Source organism: Pelophylax lessonae (genome assembly GCF_965119305.1).
Source record: "Pelophylax lessonae genome assembly, chromosome: 3".
Taxonomy (NCBI): domain Eukaryota; kingdom Metazoa; phylum Chordata; class Amphibia; order Anura; family Ranidae; genus Pelophylax; species Pelophylax lessonae.
Window position 1 is genome coordinate 28,085,917 of NC_138770.1, and position 19,704 is coordinate 28,105,620.

General features: G+C 45.6%; 2 protein-coding genes across 2 annotated transcripts in view; one reads left to right on the plus strand and one right to left on the minus strand.

Moving 5' to 3' along the window:
• Positions 1 to 19,704, plus strand: part of LOC309550263 (uncharacterized protein) — a gene marked incomplete at both ends in the record, with an annotated part of 667,886 nt that overhangs the window by 281,691 nt on the left and 366,491 nt on the right.
• LOC309549852 (uncharacterized protein) overlaps positions 1 to 19,704 on the minus strand; it is a gene marked incomplete at its 3' end in the record, with an annotated part of 118,871 nt that overhangs the window by 54,414 nt on the left and 44,753 nt on the right. Inside the window, exons 6-7 of the mRNA XM_082250349.1 lie at positions 14,701 to 14,787; positions 14,585 to 14,591 (exon numbers count right to left, since the gene is read on the minus strand). Of these exons, the coding sequence (XP_082106475.1) occupies positions 14,585 to 14,591; positions 14,701 to 14,787 (94 nt within the window). The remainder of the gene's footprint in view (positions 1 to 14,584; positions 14,592 to 14,700; positions 14,788 to 19,704) is intronic.

Genomic DNA, 19,704 nt, shown 5'->3' on the forward strand with positions numbered 1-19,704 from the left:
AATAGTAATAAGATATATTCAGTAATAAAGTACATGGCCGTCACTAAATGTTACATCTAAGTGAAGAGAGGAAATATCTATACCTACACGAACCTTATGATATATACCAACTTATCCTTATATATGTATGATGTACATGAGTGAAATTAATAGGAGACATTGATCTCCTGTGTACGAGCTGAGCTCAGTTTGGGGCCAGTTTCCTCATTTTATTGAGTTCTGGTTTTAGATAAATCAATAAATGTTATTTTAGGATAAATCCATGTAGTTGTTATCTGTCTCATGCTGTGCCCTTAAAGTCCACACATATGACAATGGTTCCTTGTGAACATCTGTAGGTTCCCATTTCTCTGAACAGATAGGATGTTGGGACTCTCAAGATAGCTCTGGTTTTTCTTCTCCTATCCAAGTTCTCCAAATAAAACATAAAAACACATCCCCTAGACTGGTCATTGGAGACAACGAGCGGAAGAGTGTGTGCACCTGGCTGTGTGAAAATACCCTGTATCTGGCTGTGGAGTAATCAGTGGGAGGCCCGGGCAAACCAATATCCAAGCGGCTCCTGCGGGGGCACCGCTACGCAGAAAGCAAACCTTGCTTCAACAAACAGTTCTCTCCTCAGGACAGAAAAGAAGACAAAGGTAGACGACTGCACCAAACTTTGATAAGATGCTGCAGTCCACATCGATCACCCAGAGAGCAGAGTCCTCTCCATATGTTTTCCTTTTGGTTACTCCCTAGCAGCCCGCATGGCGTCTGCTCCCTTCTGCTGACCTAAAGCTAAACATACTCACGTGTCCCGGACCTCTTCCATAGGGCAATCGATGCATCCGCAGGGCGACCCAGATCCCAGAGGCAGAACACAACTGCTATATCTGGGTTGGGCGCGCTTAGGAGACATGTGCAGAATGGGAAAATTTGTTTAGTTTGGGATAGATTCATTATGTTACTAATTTCACTTCATTCTGGAATTTGGAATTATTTTAGTTTGGTTTCGGAATTTGTTTACTTTTGTTTAGTTTTTGTTAACTTTCTAGTTTTTGGTAAAATTTGTTTAGTTTATTAATCTACAGAATTCAAACTTTTCAGAACGATCAGAATTCCGATCGGTCGAGAAACGATCAACTGATTTGAATTCTGTGTGAAGAAATAGCTGGTTGTTAAGCAGGGGGCTTGGAAGCCGGCCGGCCGCATCCTTAACAACCGGTGACTCATCGGCTGTCAGCAGGCTTCCCCACTGACAGATGAATGGAAAGAAAAGAATGCCGGCATTGCCTGGCAATAAAAAAATGTTTAAAAAATGACGTGGGGTCCCCTCCCCCCCCAGTCTATACCGGGCCCACGCCAAAATGTTAAAAAATAAATGGCGTGGGGTCCCCCAAAATCCATATCAGACCTTTACCTGAGCATGCAGTTCTGAAGGTCAGGAAAGGGGGGACGAGTAAGACCCCCCTCCTAACCCATACCAGACCACAAACCCTTAACATGGGGGGTGGGTTATTCGGGGCAGCTCTCCCTCTCCACCCCAAAGCATCTAGTCCCCATGTTGATGGGGACAAGGTCCTCTTCCCCACAACCGTGGCCTGTGCTTGTGGTGGTCTGCAGGCAGGGGGCTCATCGTAATCTGAAAGCCCCTTTTACCAAGGGACCCCCCAGATCCCGCCCCTCCCCCCCATGTGAATGTGTATCGGGACTATAGTACCTGTACCAACTCACCAAAAAAAGTGTTGAAAAGTAATAAAAACACACACAATTTTTGAAAAATCCTCTGTTATAAAATAAAAACCAGCGTCCCCCGATGTAGATCCGTCATCAATCACAACGCCCACTGCAACCTAAAAAAATGAATAAAAAAAAGACGCTTTTGCCGTCATGGAGGACCTCTGCCTACTGCAGGCTTCCCGTTTCACTTCTTTGATATAGGTAAGGGGCGGGCCACCTGTCTACATCACCTGGTGGCACCGCCCTTTCTGATGTCAGGGACCCAGCATGCACCGATCCATGATATCAAAAGGGGGCAGTGCCACCAGGTGATGTAGACAGGTGACCCCGCCCCTTACCTATGTAAGAAATGTCAAATGGTGGAGCCTGCAGTAGTTATTTTTTATTAAAGGATTTTTCAAAAATTGTGTGTGTGTTTTTATTACTTTTTAACAATTCTTGGTGAATAGGTACAGGTACTATGGTCCCGATAACACCAAAGTTCCAGCGCTGACACTGCAGTAATCACACCATACTATACGGTCCTGATACTAATTCACATGGGGGCCCCCTTGGGAAAAGGGGCTTTCAGATTATGACAAGCTCCCTGCCTGCAGACCCCACAAGCACAGGCCATGGTTGTGGGGAAGAGGCCCTTTTCCCCATCAACATGGGGACAAGGTGCTTTGGGGCAGGGTGGGGGGGCAGAGTGTCCCCACCAAAGCACTCACCTCCCCATTTTGAGGACACGTGGCTTGGTATTGTTAAGAAAGGGGGCCCTCACTCATCCCTCCCACTTTCCTTACCTGCCAGGCTCCATGCCGGGATATGGTATGGATTTTAGTGGAGAACTCACGCTGTTTTTTTGTTTGTTTTTTTTATTTTGGCTCCTAAGGGCCTGGTATAGACTGGGGTGGGTGAGAGGGAGGGAGACCACGACATTTTTTTTTCTATTACTGGGCAATGCCGGCATTCTTGTCTTTACATTCATCTGTCAGTGGGGAAGCCCGTTGACAGCTGATGAGTCATGTTTGGTAAGGATGCGGGCGGGCGGTCGGCTTCCTGGCTTGCCGCTTAACAACCAGCTATTTCTTCACACAGAATTTGCATTGGTTGATCGTTTTTTTGACTGATCCAAATTCGAATCGTTCTGAAAAGTTGGAATTCGTTAGAAAATGAATAAATGAAACAAATTTTAACAGATTTCAACTAAATTCATTACAATTTCATTTGGAGATTTGGAAACATCCGAATCTAGGAATAACCAAAAATTTGTCCAAATTTGTATTTGCACCGAAACGAATTTCACGTGTCTAACACTTAATGGCCACCCGCTAACAGCTGGGCTCCCAGCCAATGCAAATGGCCGCCGATGGCAGGGCCCACTCTCCAGGCATGGATCCTCTACATATGTGTGCCATAACACCACCCCGCTGATAGCTGGGGACTCAATGACCACTCGGGACATCCTGGAAGACTTCTGGATACCAAAGGAAGCTCCTGACATCCCACACAGCTGCCCAGAACCAGACCCGCCCACCAATACTTCCAATAGGTAGGAAAACTTCATACAAAAATGGTCCTATAAGTGAGGAGGACAAAAAAGGAACGCAGTCATTGGCTTATCCTGAACATTTATGTGGCTGGGGTCTTATGGGTGGAGGAACGAGGGTGGGGCTACCCAAACATATGCTGCCATGGACATCTGGCACATTATGGCCACTAGATGGAACTGACCATTATAGGAAATCACAATTCACCATGACTGGGGGAATGCGGGTCACATTTCATCAACACATTTATAACAACCAGACCTGTAAGTGTTTGTGAAATCTTCCCGCACAAAATGTACTCAGCCAATGAAAGGTAAGGACTCCATTTTTATTTTTCTCCTGCTATCAATGTCTTTGGTGATCTCTGATCTCCTTATGAAGTGTTTCTTACATGATGAAGATCAGCCATGGAGTATATCTGAGGTGTATATCAGGGTGTGCTTCTTCCCCATGTCCACAAACATTCATATAGAAGACATTTCCTGCACTCAAGGCACTAATACCCCTCCAGGGTTGTGTGGGACCCCTGATGTACAGGAAGAAAGGACTTCAGTGAGGAACATTTCCCTCACTCAGATTAGGAATACGGCTTCTCACCCGTGTGAGATCTCTGATGTGAGTAAAAATGGGACTTCTGTGCAAAACATTTCCCGCACCCAGGACAGGAATATGGCTTCTCCCCCGTGTGAGATCTCTGATGTGAGTAAAGATGGGACTTCTGTGCAAAACATTTCCCGCACTCAGGACAGGAATACGGCTTCTCACCAGTGTGACATCTCTGATGTGAGTAAAGATGAGACTTCTGTGCAAAACATTTCCCGCACTCAGGACAGGAATACGGCTTCTCACCAGTGTGCGTTCTCTGATGTCTAGAAAGATATGATTTCTTTACAAAACATTTCCCGCACTCAGGACAGGAATACAGCTTCTCACCAGTGTGTGATCTCTGATGATTCTTAAGACTAGACTTATGTGCAAAACAATTCCCGCACTCAGGACAGGAGTACGGCTTCTCACCCGTGTGCAATCTCTGATGTTTGGAAAGCTCGGACTTGTGAGAAAAACATTTCCCACACTCAGAACAGGAATATGGCTTCTCACCAGTGTGCAATCTCTGATGTGTGGAAAGATATGCCTTGAGTGAAAAACATTTCCCGCATTTAGAACAATAATATGGCTTTTCCCCCGTGTGCAATCTCTGATGTGTGTAAAGATTGGACTTCTGTGCAAAACATTTCCCACACTCAGGACAGGAATATGGCTTCTCCCTCGTGTGAGATCTCTGATGTCTGGAAAGATCAGACTTATCTGAAAAACATTTCCCACACTCAGGACAGGAATATGGCTTCTCACCAGTGTGAAATCTCTGATGCTTGGAAAGACTGGACTTCACTGAAAAACATTTCCCACACATAGGACAGGAATACGGCTTCTCACCCGTGTGAGATCTTTTATGCACATTAAGATTGGATTGCAAACGAAAACTCTTACCGCACTCAGTACATGAGAACCTCTTATCTGTTGGAAGGACAGCACCGTCCCTCACAGTCTGAGGTTCCTCAGGATAAGTGGAAAACGATGGTCCGTCACTGTCCCTCACAGTCTGTGGTTCCTCAGGATAAGAGGAATGCGATGGTCCGGCACTGTCCCTCACAGTCTGAGGTTCCTCAGGATAAGAGGAATACGATGGTCCGGCACTGTCCCTCACAGTCTGAGGTTCCTCAGGATAAAAGGAATACGATGGTCCGGCACTGTCCCTCACAGTCTGAGGTTCCTCAGGATAAGAATACGATGTTCCGGCACTGTCCCTCACAGTCTGAGGTTCCTCAGGATAAGAGGAATACGATGTTCTATCTACACTGTGTGGTGCCGGATGGACATTTGAGGTGGCCGGGTTTTCTCCTGGACTATACTGTGTGATGCCCTCATCTTCTACTTTACAGTCTGTAGACAAAGTGAGACAATCCTCTGAGGTTTTCCTCATCTCCCGTCCATCTACTAAAATAGAAATACAAAGATTATTACTAGACATGAGCTGATTGGTTTCCCTAAATCAGGACTCCGCCCACATCAGACAGCTTTGTCTCTGAGGCTCTTACAATTCCCCCCTCAAGGTAACTAGTAAATGGGTCCTCTGATCTCCTACCAGTTAATTTCTTTATTCATGGACCTTAGTCAGAGAGTGAGGAAACAACGAGAACTGCCTTTTATAGGAGTGACAGTGATGAGGGGATTATAGGACGAGTGACCCCTCCCCCTCTATCACTCATTGCCATCTTCCTAACACAAGATGTCCCGCACTTCCTTATTTACTCCATGATTTAGTCATGAAAAACAGCGGGGCTGAGCCCCACCAGAGGTCAGAGAGTGAGGATGGGGGGAGAACAACCAAGATGAAGACTGGACTGATCCTGAAGATCACCATCATTGGGTTACTGACTCCTCCCTCATTATCACTTTCTGTATAAGATTCCAAAGTTGGAGGATGTTATCACATTATTATCACCATGTAAAAGTCTGTCCTCCAATCAGATCATCAAATATAAAATGTGATATAAAATAAATAATAAATCGGTACAATCATGTAGTGTAAAGAATGGTGTATAAATATTCACAGAAACATTCAGCCAATGGCAGCTTACATTCAGAAAGTTTCTTTCGCTAAACACAAAAACAAATAAAAAAATCAAATAAAATGCAGTGGCAAAAAAAATGAAAATAAATTTCTTCCTCCAAATCTGTAGATAAGTGGGAAATAATTTCCCTCCTCTTCTTTTTTTTGCAAAATGGGGTAATTTGGGGGGGGGGGGGGGGGGGTTGTGCCATCTTGGCATTTCATGGACTTCAAAAGTGTGATAGGTAGTAAGGAGTGAGATCAACAATTTACGCCTTTAGAAAGCCAGAAGGTGCGGATTGGTTTTCCGGGTCCTGTACGCGGCTAGACTGGCAAAAAGTCTCACACATGGGGTATCCCTGTACTCAGAACAAAAAATTTTCCCGAAACTTGTGGCAAAATATAAACTATTCCATGAACTTAGTGAAAAAACTATCAGCGCAAGACTAAGTGAAATTCAAATGTGTATAAAATGTGCTAGAATAAATCAATATCTAAATCCGGCTGCATACACAAATTGTGTCCACACCTCACAACAAAAACATAAAAATCAGAAAACGTGCTGCGCCAGAAGTGCACAAAAATAATCAGTGATTACATGAACCAACAAGTGTTATCAACAAAATATGGTGTCCATCATATGTGCTCTGATGAAACATAAATGTTCATATAAAGTGCTCCAAAGTAATGATTAGTATATCCAGGTGATAACAGGACAGCCTCAATCCCTTGTGAATCAAGCAGGAACCACCAGTGTGTGAACTCCCTCCACCAGTAAGATTGGCCTCTCACCTTGATACCAGACCCAAACGGGCCAGCATGAGCATATCAGGGGATAAACAGACTATCACAGGTAACCTCTCCAGCCTTCACCTCCGGGGGTCGCCAGGACATAAAATAAAGATAAAGCAAAGATCTAGTGCTCTCTGAATGTAAATAATGAGCTTTTATTGAGCATAAAGGGGTAACTCACATTTGTTGGGCACTCAGCCGTGCCTGCTATTATGGCATTCAGTGTTGGAGAGTAGCACCCGAGCGATCGGCGTCAGGCACGCAGGCTCCGCCTCCCTATACGCGTTACGCCTGGAGCGTGGGCTCCGTTTGGCTTCTTCGGTAGGGGTGGAGAGGTTACCTGTGATAGTCTGTTTATCCCCTGATATGCTCATGCTGGCCCGTTTGGGTCTGGTATCAAGGTGAGAGGCCAATCTTACTGGTGGAGGGAGTTCACACACTGGTGGTTCCTGCTTGATTCACAAGGGATTGAGGCTGTCCTGTTATCACCTGGATATACTAATCATTACTTTGGAGCACTTTATATGAACATTTATGTTTCATCAGAGCACATATGATGGACACCATATTTTGTTGATAACACTTGTTGGTTCATGTAATCACTGATTATTTTTGTGCACTTCTGGCGCAGCACGTTTTCTGATTTTTATTCCATGAACTTATCATGCCTCTCAGTTTGGAGTGTCTACTTTGCAAAATGGGGTCATTTGGGGGGGGGGGGGGGGGTTTGTGCTATCTTGAAATTTCAGGGCCTCTGAAACTGTGACAGGTAGCGCAGAGGTAAAATCAGCAATTTACGCCATTAGAAAACCGTAAGATGGGGATTGGTTTTCGGGGTCACGTACACAGCTAGGCTCCCAAAAAGTCTCACACATGGGGTATCCCTGTACTCAGGAGAAGCAACAGAATGTATTTTGGGGTGCCATTTCACATATTCCCATGGCATGTGTGAGCAATATATCATTTAGTGACAACTTTCTGTAAAAAAAAAAAAAAACAAATTGTCATCTTCCCAAAACTTAGGGCAAAATATAAAATACTCCATGGACTCACTATGCCTATAAGAAAATAGCTTTGAGTGTCTACTACATGAAAAAATATATTTTTTTTAACTAGAATATTACTTTGAACCCCCAAATATTATAAGGAGAGGCCCTATAGAATAAAATGGTGGATGTTGCAAATTTTTTTGTCACACAGTATTTGCGCACAGATTTTCCAAACGCAATTTCTGCGAAGAAAATACATTTATTTTTAAATTTATTGCACAAATACACTATATAATTCCAATTTGTTTGGTAAAATTTAAAAGATGATCTTATGCTGAGTACATAGATACCAAACATGACATGCTTTAAAAATTGCGCACGCCTGTGCAGCGGCAACAATGTACGTACATTTTTAAAAGCCTTTAAAAGTCTTTAAAAGTCTTTACAGCTTACCACTTTAGACTTGCAGAGGAGGTCTACTGCAAGAATTACTGCACTCGACCTGGCATTCGCGGCGATACCTCACATGCATGCTGCAATTGTGGTTCACATATGATACTAGACCAACGCTTGTGTGCACCATTGCGCGCAAGCACGGGGGGACGGGGGGGGGGCTTGATTTTTTTTTTTTTTTTTTTTTAAGTTATTTTGACACTTTTCCTTTCATTTATTTTTTTTAAATCATTTTTATTGTTATCACAGTGAATTTAAATATCCCCTATGATAGCAATCTGTAGTGACAGGTACTCTTTTTAAAAAAAATTGGGGTCTTTTAGACTCTAGATCTCTCCTCTGACCTTAACGCAACTGACCACGCCAAAATTGGTGTGATAAAATACTTTCCCAATTTCCCAATGGCCCTGTTTATTTCTGGCGAAACAGAAGTCATAAAATGCTCGTAGCCTCCGGCATCTTAGGCCATAGAGATGATTGGAGCCATTCTCATCTCCAATCAGCTCTATGGTTAGATAATTGAACCACCGGCTGCACTCTCGGGTTAACCGGTGGGACAGGAGAGCCCGAGAAAAACCACGGAAGGCGGCGGAAGGCGGCGGTGGGGGGTGGGGTGTCCCCTCCCACTGCATGTAAAAGCAGTCTAGCGGCCAATTATCCGCTAGGATTGCTTTTACATGTAAGCCGACCGCTGGCTGTAAAAAACGATACCGAGATGATGCCTAAATCTGCAGGCATCATCCTGGTATAACCACTCAAAGTCCAGCAACGTACCAGTACATTGCTGGTCCTTGTTTGGCATATAGGTTTTTTTTTTTCATGCAGCCTGTGGGCTGAACAAAAAAAAAGAGAACCTATCAGAAATCAGCACAGGATTAATGTGTAGTATTACTCATCATTAACCACCCACTGAATTTAATGATGGGTATACACAACACTATCCATGTATACCAAAATAGGATTTTAACTGCAATGCTGAAATCAGAAAATCACCACAGCTGCGGCCAGCCAAGGTATCCATATATGCTGAGCGCAAACGCTGTTTGTGTCAGAATATATAAAATCAATGTGGCAGCCGACGAGTACCTGCAAGAAAAACAGGTCACAAAAGAATGAAAAACAAACAAAGTACAGTAAAAGTACAGCAGGAAGAGTAGAAGAACATATAAAATGACTGACACAACTGTTTTTGGATTCTTTTATTTTTCTTTCTAACTGTTGTTTCTCGATTTGGGACTGCGATTTTCCAGCTTGGGTCTCTCAAAATGTCGATGGACATCCAACATCTTTCGAGACCCTGTGTTTGTGTGCCCTACACTGTGTCATGCTGTACCCTACACTAATACTCCACTAGTGTATGGTAGCGCTCAAAACATTCCCCGATGCAGAGACCAGGTTGGTCAGGACATTTGGGACAATAATAGCGGGTGTCACGCCTAAATCCGCACCTGCTACAGACACGACATCTTCTTTGGGGGTGTCTTTGGATAGGGGTACTCGGGAGGACATAAGGAAAATGTCTCTCATGCAGCCGGCTCACTGCATCTGAAAGGGGAAGTTGGGCAGGCATGCCTCCTGGGTACAGGTAGGCAAGGATGATCACTTCCTGGAATTCCCGGAAGGATCCAGTTTGTCCTGACGCTCTGTATAGGACAAAGGTGTTCAGCATAGCCAATTGGTAAAGGTAAACAGACACTTTTTTGTACCAGCGTCTGGCTTTACGGGCAACTAAATACGGCGCCAAAAGCTGGTCGTTAAGGTCAACCCCTCCCATATTAAGGTTATATTCGTGGACACAGAGGGGTTTCTCCATAACGCCAGTTGCCGCAGGAATTTGGATTGTCGTGTCTGCGTGAAGGGAGGACAGAACATAAACATCCCGTGTATCCCTCCACTTCACCGCAAGCAATTTGTCAGTTTTCAAGCAGGCTCTCGCCCCCCGACTAAGGCGGGAATTTACAAGCCGTTGGGGGAAGCCCCGGCGATTGGGTCGCACGGTGCCACATGCGCCAATTTGTAATTCGAGCAGGTGACTAAATAGTGACATGCTTGTGTAAAGGTTGTCCACGTACAAATGATACCCCTTTCCGGATAAGGATGACACCAAGTCCCAAACTATCTTGCCGCTGCTCCCTATGTAGTCTGGGCAGTTTGGGGGCTCCACAATGCTTTCTTTTCCCTCATAGACCCAGAAAGTAACTGTATAGCCTGTGGCCCTGTCACACAGTTTATACAGCTTGACCCCGTACTTGGCACGCTGGGGAGGTACTGTTTCATAGCAAGGCGGCCAGTAAATTTAATCAGGGACTCGTCAACGCAGACAACTTGTTCGGGGGTAAACAAGGCTGCAAACCACTGATTGAAGTGGTCTATGAGGGGCCGAATTTTGTGGAGCCGATCGTATTCAGGGTCTCCCCGAGGACGACAGATTTCATTGTTGCTGAAATGCATAAATCGCAGAATTTGCTCGTATCTCGCCTTGGACATGGAGGCAGAGTACATGCGCATATGGTGAAGTGGGCTAGTGGACCAATATAGCCGCAATTCACTCTGTTTGGTTATGCCCATGTTCAGGGAAAGGCCCAGAAAGATTTTAAATTCGGAAATCGTTATTGATTTCCAGCCGAATGGTCTGGCAAGGGGGGAATTTGGGTTGGCGGCGATAAATTGTTGTGCATATAAATTTGATTGATCCACAATAGATCTGAAAAGATCTTCCGTGAAGAACAGCTCAATAAAGTTCAGGGGCGTAAAACCAGCTGTCTCCACGTGGATTCCAGGTTGGGCAGTGAATGGGGGAAGTACTGGCGCTGTAGAATCAGTGGGTTTCCAATTGGGATATGCCAGCGCATCAGGGAGGGCACTATGGGCTCTACGGGCCTGTATTCGAATACACGGTGGCTGCGGGCCACTACTCGTGCTAGCCACCGCACCAGCTTCGACTGCATGTCACCAAGTGTTACTGCAGTGCTGGTTGTGCTAGGTCCAGGGTGTACTAGGCCGCTGGCGCTTGCCAGGTCACCAGAAGTATGAGCGGCACTAGTAACCACACTCTGCTCCATACGAGCACCCTGCGATTCCTGCATCTCAACAACTCCAGAATGGGGTCGGGTACGCCTGGGTCTAACAGGGACCCATCTGTCGTCGGAGCTATCTGTCAGGGAGCCGCTGCTGTCATCAGGTTCGTATACTGCCCCTATTCTGCCAGTGTAGCTTCCCCATCGCTATCATCTGACATGGCCTATATACTATATACCTCTTCACCACTGTACCAATGTTTGGTCATTTTGGTAACTAAATTTACCGGTACAGTAGTGTGACTCACAGGTAATAAAAGCACCTGGTTGTCAAGGACTATTTCAAGCGCTACCAAAAAAACTGCTAATGCTAGCAGGGATCAGGCCTGACTCTGCTAACACAGCGATTTTGTGTGTTGTGTTTTTTTGTAAGTGACAGTAATCTATTGATTACTACACTTGCCTGGGTGAAAGGGTTAAACGCAGGTGCTGGCCGGAATCAGTGCTGATCGTGCAAACACCGCGTTTTGGGAACCCTAAACTATGGGGGCGCTAGTATAGTTCTGATCAGATATTGATCTGTTCAAACACTATACTAGTAATGGAAGTGTGTGTGTGTGTGTGTGTGTGTGTGTGTGTGTGTGTGTTAATCAAGGGGTTATTTCTAACTATGCGCCGGGGATCTGCGCTTTTTTAGACTGCCACTAACACTAGCTAATGTCACCTGTGTCACTAATAATAGTGATCAGAAAAAAAAACTGTACACTATAAAAGTGACACTGTGACAGGGCACGGAAGGGGTTAACTGGGGGTGATCAGGGGGGGATCAGGGGGTTAAATCTTTATTGGGGGGGGGGTGGCGGGGACCCTAAACCTCCTTTGGGATAGAAACTAACTCGCTAGCGCAAACTCAAGTCACAATCACACTAATACAAAATACAGTAAAAACACTATATTATGTGTGTATTAGTGTGCAATGTGACAGGGGGAAGGGGTTAACTGGATGTGATCAGGGGGGGATCAGGGGTTTAAATCTTTATTGGAAGGGGCTGGCGGGTATCCTAAGGATAAAAGGAACGGTGGCAAGCGCTAAACCTGGTCACAAGTCACACTTATACGGGTATATAGAAAATGCTATATACTGTATACAGTGTGTGTTGTGACAGGGTGTAGGGGTGATCAGGGGGTTAAATCTTTATTGGGGGGGTGGCGGGGACCCTAAACCTCCTTTGGGACAGAAACTAAGTCGCTAGCGATAATTCAGGTCACAAACACACTAATACAAAAACACAGTATATTACCTTTGTATTAGTGTGCAATGTGACGGGGGGGGGGGGTTAACTGGGGGGATCAGGGGGTTAAATCTTTATTGGGGGGGTGGCGGGTATTTTAAGTGAAAAAGGGGGGGGGGGTCGCAAGCGCTACACCTGTTCACAAATCACACTTATACAGGTATATAGTAAAATGCTATATGCTATATACAGTGTGTGTTGTGACAGGGGGTGTAGGGGTTAACTGGGGAGGTGATCAGGGGTTAAATGTGCCTATCTAAGTGTACAAGTGTGTGCTTGCGCAGTTACTTACAGTTAGATGTGCTCTCCTCTCCAGATGAATCCAAAAAGGATCATGGGAGAAGAGGGCACATCTTTTCTGAGCCTCAGCTCATTTCACAGGCTCAGCATGGATTCTGATTGGGCAGAACCGATCTACAGGTCCAGGCCAAAAATGATTGGCCTGGACCAGATGACTGATCGGTTCTGAACCCAATCCAGCCATCAGCGGCAGCGGCGGGGTGCGGGAGCACGCACAGGACCGGCGGGAAGTGCTCTGCCTACGTTACTCTGCCTGGCCGGGGCTGACTGCCGTCGTAAATAGTCGTGCGGTGGTCGGCAAGAGGTTAACCCATCAGCAGGACCAGTATCTGCTCCTTTGTGCAAGAAGGAACAGGATGAGGACTGCCAGAGCCCTACAAAATGACCTCCAGCAGGGCAGGCCACTGGTGTGAATGTCTCTGACCAAACAATCAGAAACAGACTTCATGAGGGTGGCCTGAGGGCCCGACGTCTTCTAGTGGGCCCTGTGCTTACTGCCCGGCACTGTGGAGCTTGATTGGCATTTGCCGTTGAACACCAGAATTGGCAGCTCCACCACTGGCACCCTGTGCTTTTCACAGATGAGAGCAGGTTCACCCTGAGCACATGTGACAGACGTGTGAGAACATTATGCTGCCTGTAACATCGTTCAGCATGACCGGTTGGGTGGTGGGTCAGTGATGGTCTGGGGAGGCGTATCCATGGAGGGAGACACAGACCTCTACAGGCTAGACAATGACACCCTTGACTGCCATTAGGTATCGGGATGAAATCCTTGGACCCATTGTCAGACCCTATGCTGGTGCAGTGGGTCCTGGATTCCCCCTGGTGCACCACAATGCCTGGCATCATGTGGCAAGAGTATGCAGCCAGTTCTTGGAGGATGAAGGAATTGACACCATTGAATGGCCCCCACACTCGCCTGACCTGAATCCAATAGAACACCTCTGGGACATTCTGTTTCAGTCCATCCAATGCCGCCAGGTTGCACCTCAGGCTGTTCAGGAGCTCAGTGATGCCCTGGTCCAGATCTGGGAGGAAATACCCCAGGACACCATCCGTCGTCTCATTAGGAGAATGTCCCGACGTTGTCAGGCATGCATACAAGCACGTGGGGGCCATACACACTACTGAGGACCATTCTGAGGTCCTGCAATGACATTTCACCAAAATGGACTCGCCTGCTGCATCATTTTTTCACTTTGATTTTCGGGGTGTCTTTGAGTTCAGCCCTCTGTAGGGTGATAATTTTCATTTCCATGAAAGTATGTGGCATCCTTTCCTTCCTAACACATTACCCAGTCCATACCAGTATAAATCCTAACACATTACCCAGTCCATACCAGTATAGATCCTAATGCATTACCCAGTCCATACCAGTATAGATCATAACATATTACCCAATCCATACCAGTATAGATCCTAACACATTACCCAGTCCATACCAGTATAGATGCTAACACATTACCCAGTCCATACCAGTATAGATCCTAACACATTACCCAGTCCATACCAGTATAAATATCCAGCATGATATTTTTCCCCATTGACATCTGATGTATTTTCAAAGTGTCCCTTTCATTCTTTAGAGCAGTGTATGTTGGTCGAGCATTTTAAAGTTTAAAAGAGATCTGTGGTGGAACTGGGTGCAATCACAACACCAAACTATGACAACTAACCAGATCAATGATACCACCCAACCAAACATCACTAAGTAAGCTTTAACCCATTCTTGCATAATTACCTGAGCTGATATCTGGAGATGTTTCTTCCTCTTTAACTGCGTCCATCATCCCAACCTCCTCTGTAAAATGCTGATCACCCCTCACATACGTCTTTTCCTTTATAACCCCAATTTGTACATTTATCAGACCTTCATCCTAAACAAACAAAATGGCAGAAATAATATTAAATACAAAAAAATAATAATAAAAGAATGGTATCTCTTAGGGCTTGGGATCACTTTCCTACATTCTCATCTACCTGATGATGGTGATGGATGGTGTGATCTTCCTGTGTGGAATCCCGGGAATACAGAGGACGGGGACATCTCTCTGGTGGGTTTCTGTAACTGGATGACTCCACCATGGTGTCCTGGTACTGCTTTCTGTGACCTTTTGGAAACTCTGCTTCCTCCATTACAAAATCCTCATCATCCTCCTCTTTTATCTCTTCTTTAACGATGACCTGTGTGTAATCTCGGGAATACAGAGGACGGGGACATCTCTCTGGTGGGTTCCCATTACTGGATCCATCTGTAGGAAACACACACACTGACTGAATACATTGTTTCTATGTGTTTATCAGATAATGGGGGATCTAGGTGGACCCTCCGTACTGCTCTCTCCTTTACAATAAAGTCTCCTCTTACCCGGTGATGTGAGGAGCGGTTGATTCTCCATCATGACGTCCTTGTAGAAGTGGATCTACAGATCCTCAAACATCAATCCATATACCCAAACAGTTTTTGTATTTAGTGGCCATCACTCACCTGTGCTGATGTCTGGAGAAGATTCCTCCTCTTTAACTTTGACAATCATCCCAACCTCTTCCCTGAACTGCTGCTCACTAGGGTTCAGCGAACACCTAGATGTCCGTGTTCGACGGGTTCGGCCGAACTTTAAAAAAAAGTCCGGGTCCGTGTCCCGGACTTTTACCGAACTTTTCCCGGACACCGAACCCCATTGAAGTCAATGGGGACCCGAACTTTAAGGCACTAAAATGGCTCTAAAACACCAAAGGAAAGGGCTAGAGTGCTGCAAATGGCAGCAAAACGTAATTAAGAGCATGGCAAGTGCTCTGCAAACAAATGTGGATAGGGAAATAACTTAAAACAACAAAAAAAAAACAGAAAAATAAAACAATGTTCTTCTTCATCTCTGAAGGACGAGGCCCATATGGAGTAGGAGGGAGGTTGAGGTGGTGGTGGATGTGGCGGTGACATAGGCGTGCGCACAGGGTGTGCTGGGTGTGCCTGGGCACACCCTAATCACCTAGGGCACATAGCATTGCCAGTGAGGAGATGGGAAAGATCTCCCTGGGACCTGCTCTGCTCTATTTCTCCTTGCCTACAGGTACATGGCCCCGATACATTACTCTCCCTGCTGGCAAACACATGCATGTGTATTTCAACTTTGGGGTGCACACCTTAATGCAATAGGCTGCGCACACCTATGGGCGGTGTAGGTGGAAGCGGCGGTGGAGGAGGACCAGGGCCGGATTAACAGCATCATGGGCTTGGTGCTGAGGATTTTGAAGGGCCTTAAGGGCCGTGCCTTGCCATGCACCCAGAGGAGGAAGGGTGCAGCCATGCATGCCTAATTCAACATGGGATGCTGTCTCTGAAGCCCATAAACACATCCATGCATCGCCAATTGTCCCTCCTTGTCCGGCCTTCACGCTGTGTGGGGAGGTTCTGAGGGTGCTGCCTGGGGAAGCGAGCATAGAAGCCAGACTTCTGTGTTTACAAGTGACAGAAGAGCGGTAACAGTGAATATGGCCAACCCGGGGCCTATATAAAAGGTAGGGGCCTTAATCATTTCTCTGGCCCTGAGGAGGAGGGCGAGGTAGCCAACACTGCTTCTTTTCAAAAATTTTAAATGAGGGTACACCCCAAAAGAGTGAGAAAGAGCAAAAATGGAACAATGGGTGGGTAAGGTCGGTATCCATTGCTATTCTGCATAAGGTACGGAAAAGTCCCGTGGGATCCATGCCTGGTTCATTTTAATGAACGTGAGCTTGTCCACATTGTCTCTGGACAGGCGGCTGCGCTTGTCTGTTATAACGCCCCCAGCCGTGCTAAATACCCGTTCAGATAATACACTGGCTGCAGGGCACGCCAGCACCTCCAAAGCGTAAAGGGCAAGCTCAGGCCATGTGCCCAATTTGGAGACCCAGAAGTTGAAGGGGGCACACTAGGCCCCAATTACTATTGTTTGTACCCCTAAAAGGCTAGATGAGGAGTAGGGGGGGTATGGAACAGGCAGCACCCTCAAACCTTCAGAAGTATGAGATGAACCCCAACAACTTGGAAAGGTGGATCTCTCTCACACGTACCGACACAGACTATCCCGCAATTCAATTGATCCTCAAAGGTTTTTATTGAATAGCGGAATAGGAAATATGATCAAAAAAAGTGTATGTATCTCGCACGTACACAACCACACTAGGCCCCAATTACTATTGTTTGTACCCCTAAAAGGCTAGATGAGGAGTAGGGGGGGTATGGAACAGGCAGCACCCTCAAACCTTCAGAAGTATGAGATGAACCCCAACAACTTGGAAAGGTGGATCTCTCTCACACGTACCGACACAGACTATCCCGCAATTCAATTGATCCTCAAAGGTTTTTATTGAATAGCGGAATAGGAAATATGATCAAAAAAAGTGTATGTATCTCGCACGTACACAACCACACTAGGCCCCAATTACTATTGTTTGTACCCCTAAAAGGCTAGTTGAGGAGTAGGGGGGGTATGGAACAGGCAGCACCCTCAAACCTTCAGAAGTATGAGATGAACCCCAACAACTTGGAAAGGTGGATCTCTCTCACACGTACCGACACAGACTATCCCGCAATTCAATTGATCCTCAAAGGTTTTTATTGAATAGCGGAATAGGAAATATGATCCAAAAAAAGTGTATGTATATCACACGTACACAACCACACTAGGCCCCAATTACTATTGTTTGTACCCCTAAAAGGCTAGATGAGGAGTAGGGGGAGTATGGAACAGGCAGCACCCTCAAACCTTCAGAAGTATGAGATGAACCCCAACAACTTGGAAAGGTGGATCTCTCTCACACGTACCAACACAGACTATCCCCCAATTTAACTGATCCCCAAAGGTTTTTGATTAAATAGCGGAATAGAAAATATGATCCCAAAAAAGTGTATGTATATCACACGTACACAACCACACTAGGCCCCAATTACTATTGTTTGTACCCCTAAAAGGCTAGGAGTAGGGGGAGTATGGAACAGGCAGCACCCTCAAACCTTCAGAAGTATGAGATGAACCCCAACAACTTGGAAAGGTGGATCTCACTCACACGTACCAACACAGACTATCCCCCAATTTAACTGATCCCCAGAGGTTTTTGATTAAATAGCGGAATAGAAAATATGATCCCAAAAAAGTGTATGTATATCACACGTACACAACCACACTAGGCCCCAATTACTATTGTTTGTACCCCTAAAAGGCTAGGAGTAGGGGGAGTATGGAACAGGCAGCACCCTCAAACCTTCAGAAGTATGAGATGAACCCCAACAACTTGGAAAGGTGGATCTCTCTCACACGTACCAACACAGACTATCCCCCAATTTAACTGATCCCCAAAGGTTTTTGATTAAATAGCGGAATAGAAAATATGATCCCAAAAAAGTGTATGTATATCACACGTACACAACCACACTAGGCCCCAATTACTATTGTTTGTACCCCTAAAAGGCTAGGAGTAGGGGGAGTATGGAACAGGCAGCACCCTCAAACCTTCAGAAGTATGAGATGAACCCCAACAACTTGGAAAGGTGGATCTCTCTCACACGTACCAACACAGACTATCCCCCAATTTAACTGATCCCCAGAGGTTTTTGATTAAATAGCGGAATAGAAAATATGATCCCAAAAAAGTGTATGTATATCACACGTACACAACCACACTAGGCCCCAATTACTATTGTTTGTACCCCTAAAAGGCTAGGAGTAGGGGGAGTATGGAACAGGCAGCACCCTCAAACCTTCAGAAGTATGAGATGAACCCCAACAACTTGGAAAGGTGGATCTCTCTCACACGTACCAAGACAGACTATCCCCCAATTTAACTGATCCCCAAAGGTTTTTGATTAAATAGCGGAATAGAAAATATGATCCCAAAAAAGTGTATGTATATCACACGTACACAACCACACTAGGCCCCAATTACTATTGTTTGTACCCCTAAAAGGCTAGATGAGGAGTAGGGGGAGTATGGAACAGGCAGCACCCTCAAACCTTCAGTATGAGATTGTGTTCACTGTACCCCACAAAGATTGAGTTCACTGCACCCCACAATGATTGTGTTCACTGCACCCCACAAAGATTGTGTTCACTGCACCTCACAAAGATTGTGTTCACTGTACCCCCCAAAGATTGTGTTCACTGCACCCCACAAAGATTCTGTTCACTGTACCCCACAAAGATTGTGTTCACTGCACCCCAAAAAGATTGTGTTCACTGCACCCCAAAAAGGATGTTGTTCACTGCACCCCAAAAAGGATGTTGTTCACTCCACCCCAAAAAGATTGTGTTCACTGCACCCCACAAAGATTGTGTTCACTGCACCCCAAAAAGATTGTGTTCACTGCACCCCAAAAATGATTTTGTTCACTGCACCCCAAAAAGGATTTTGTTCACTGCACCCCAAAAAGGATGTTGTTCACTCCACCCCAAAAAGATTGTGTTCACTGCACCCCAAAAAGATTGTGTTCACTGCACCCCACAAAGGATTTTGTTCACTGCACCCCAAAAAGATTGTGTTCACTGCACCCCAAAAAGGATGTTGTTCACTGCACCCCAAAAAGGATTTTGTTCACTGCACCCCAAAAAGATTGTGTTCACTGCACCCCACAAAGGATTTTGTTCACTGCACCCCACAAAGATTGTGTTCACTGCACACCAAAAAGGATTGTGTTCACTGCACCCCAAAAAGATTTTGTTCACTGCACCCCAAAAAGATTGTGTTCACTGCAGCCCAAAAAGATTGTGTTCACTGCAGCCCAAAAAGATTGTGTTCACTGCAGCCCAAAAAGATTGTGTTCACTGCAGCCCAAAAAGATTGTGTTCACTGCAGCCCAAAAAGATTGTGTTCACTGCAGCTCACACACAGAAAAATGGATGTGGATCACTGACACCTGCCTATCTCCAATCCCACACCACACAGCAATATCGATTGTAGTTTGTAGAACACAGTTTCCCTAAAATTCAGCAGACTCTGTCCCTAACAGGATTG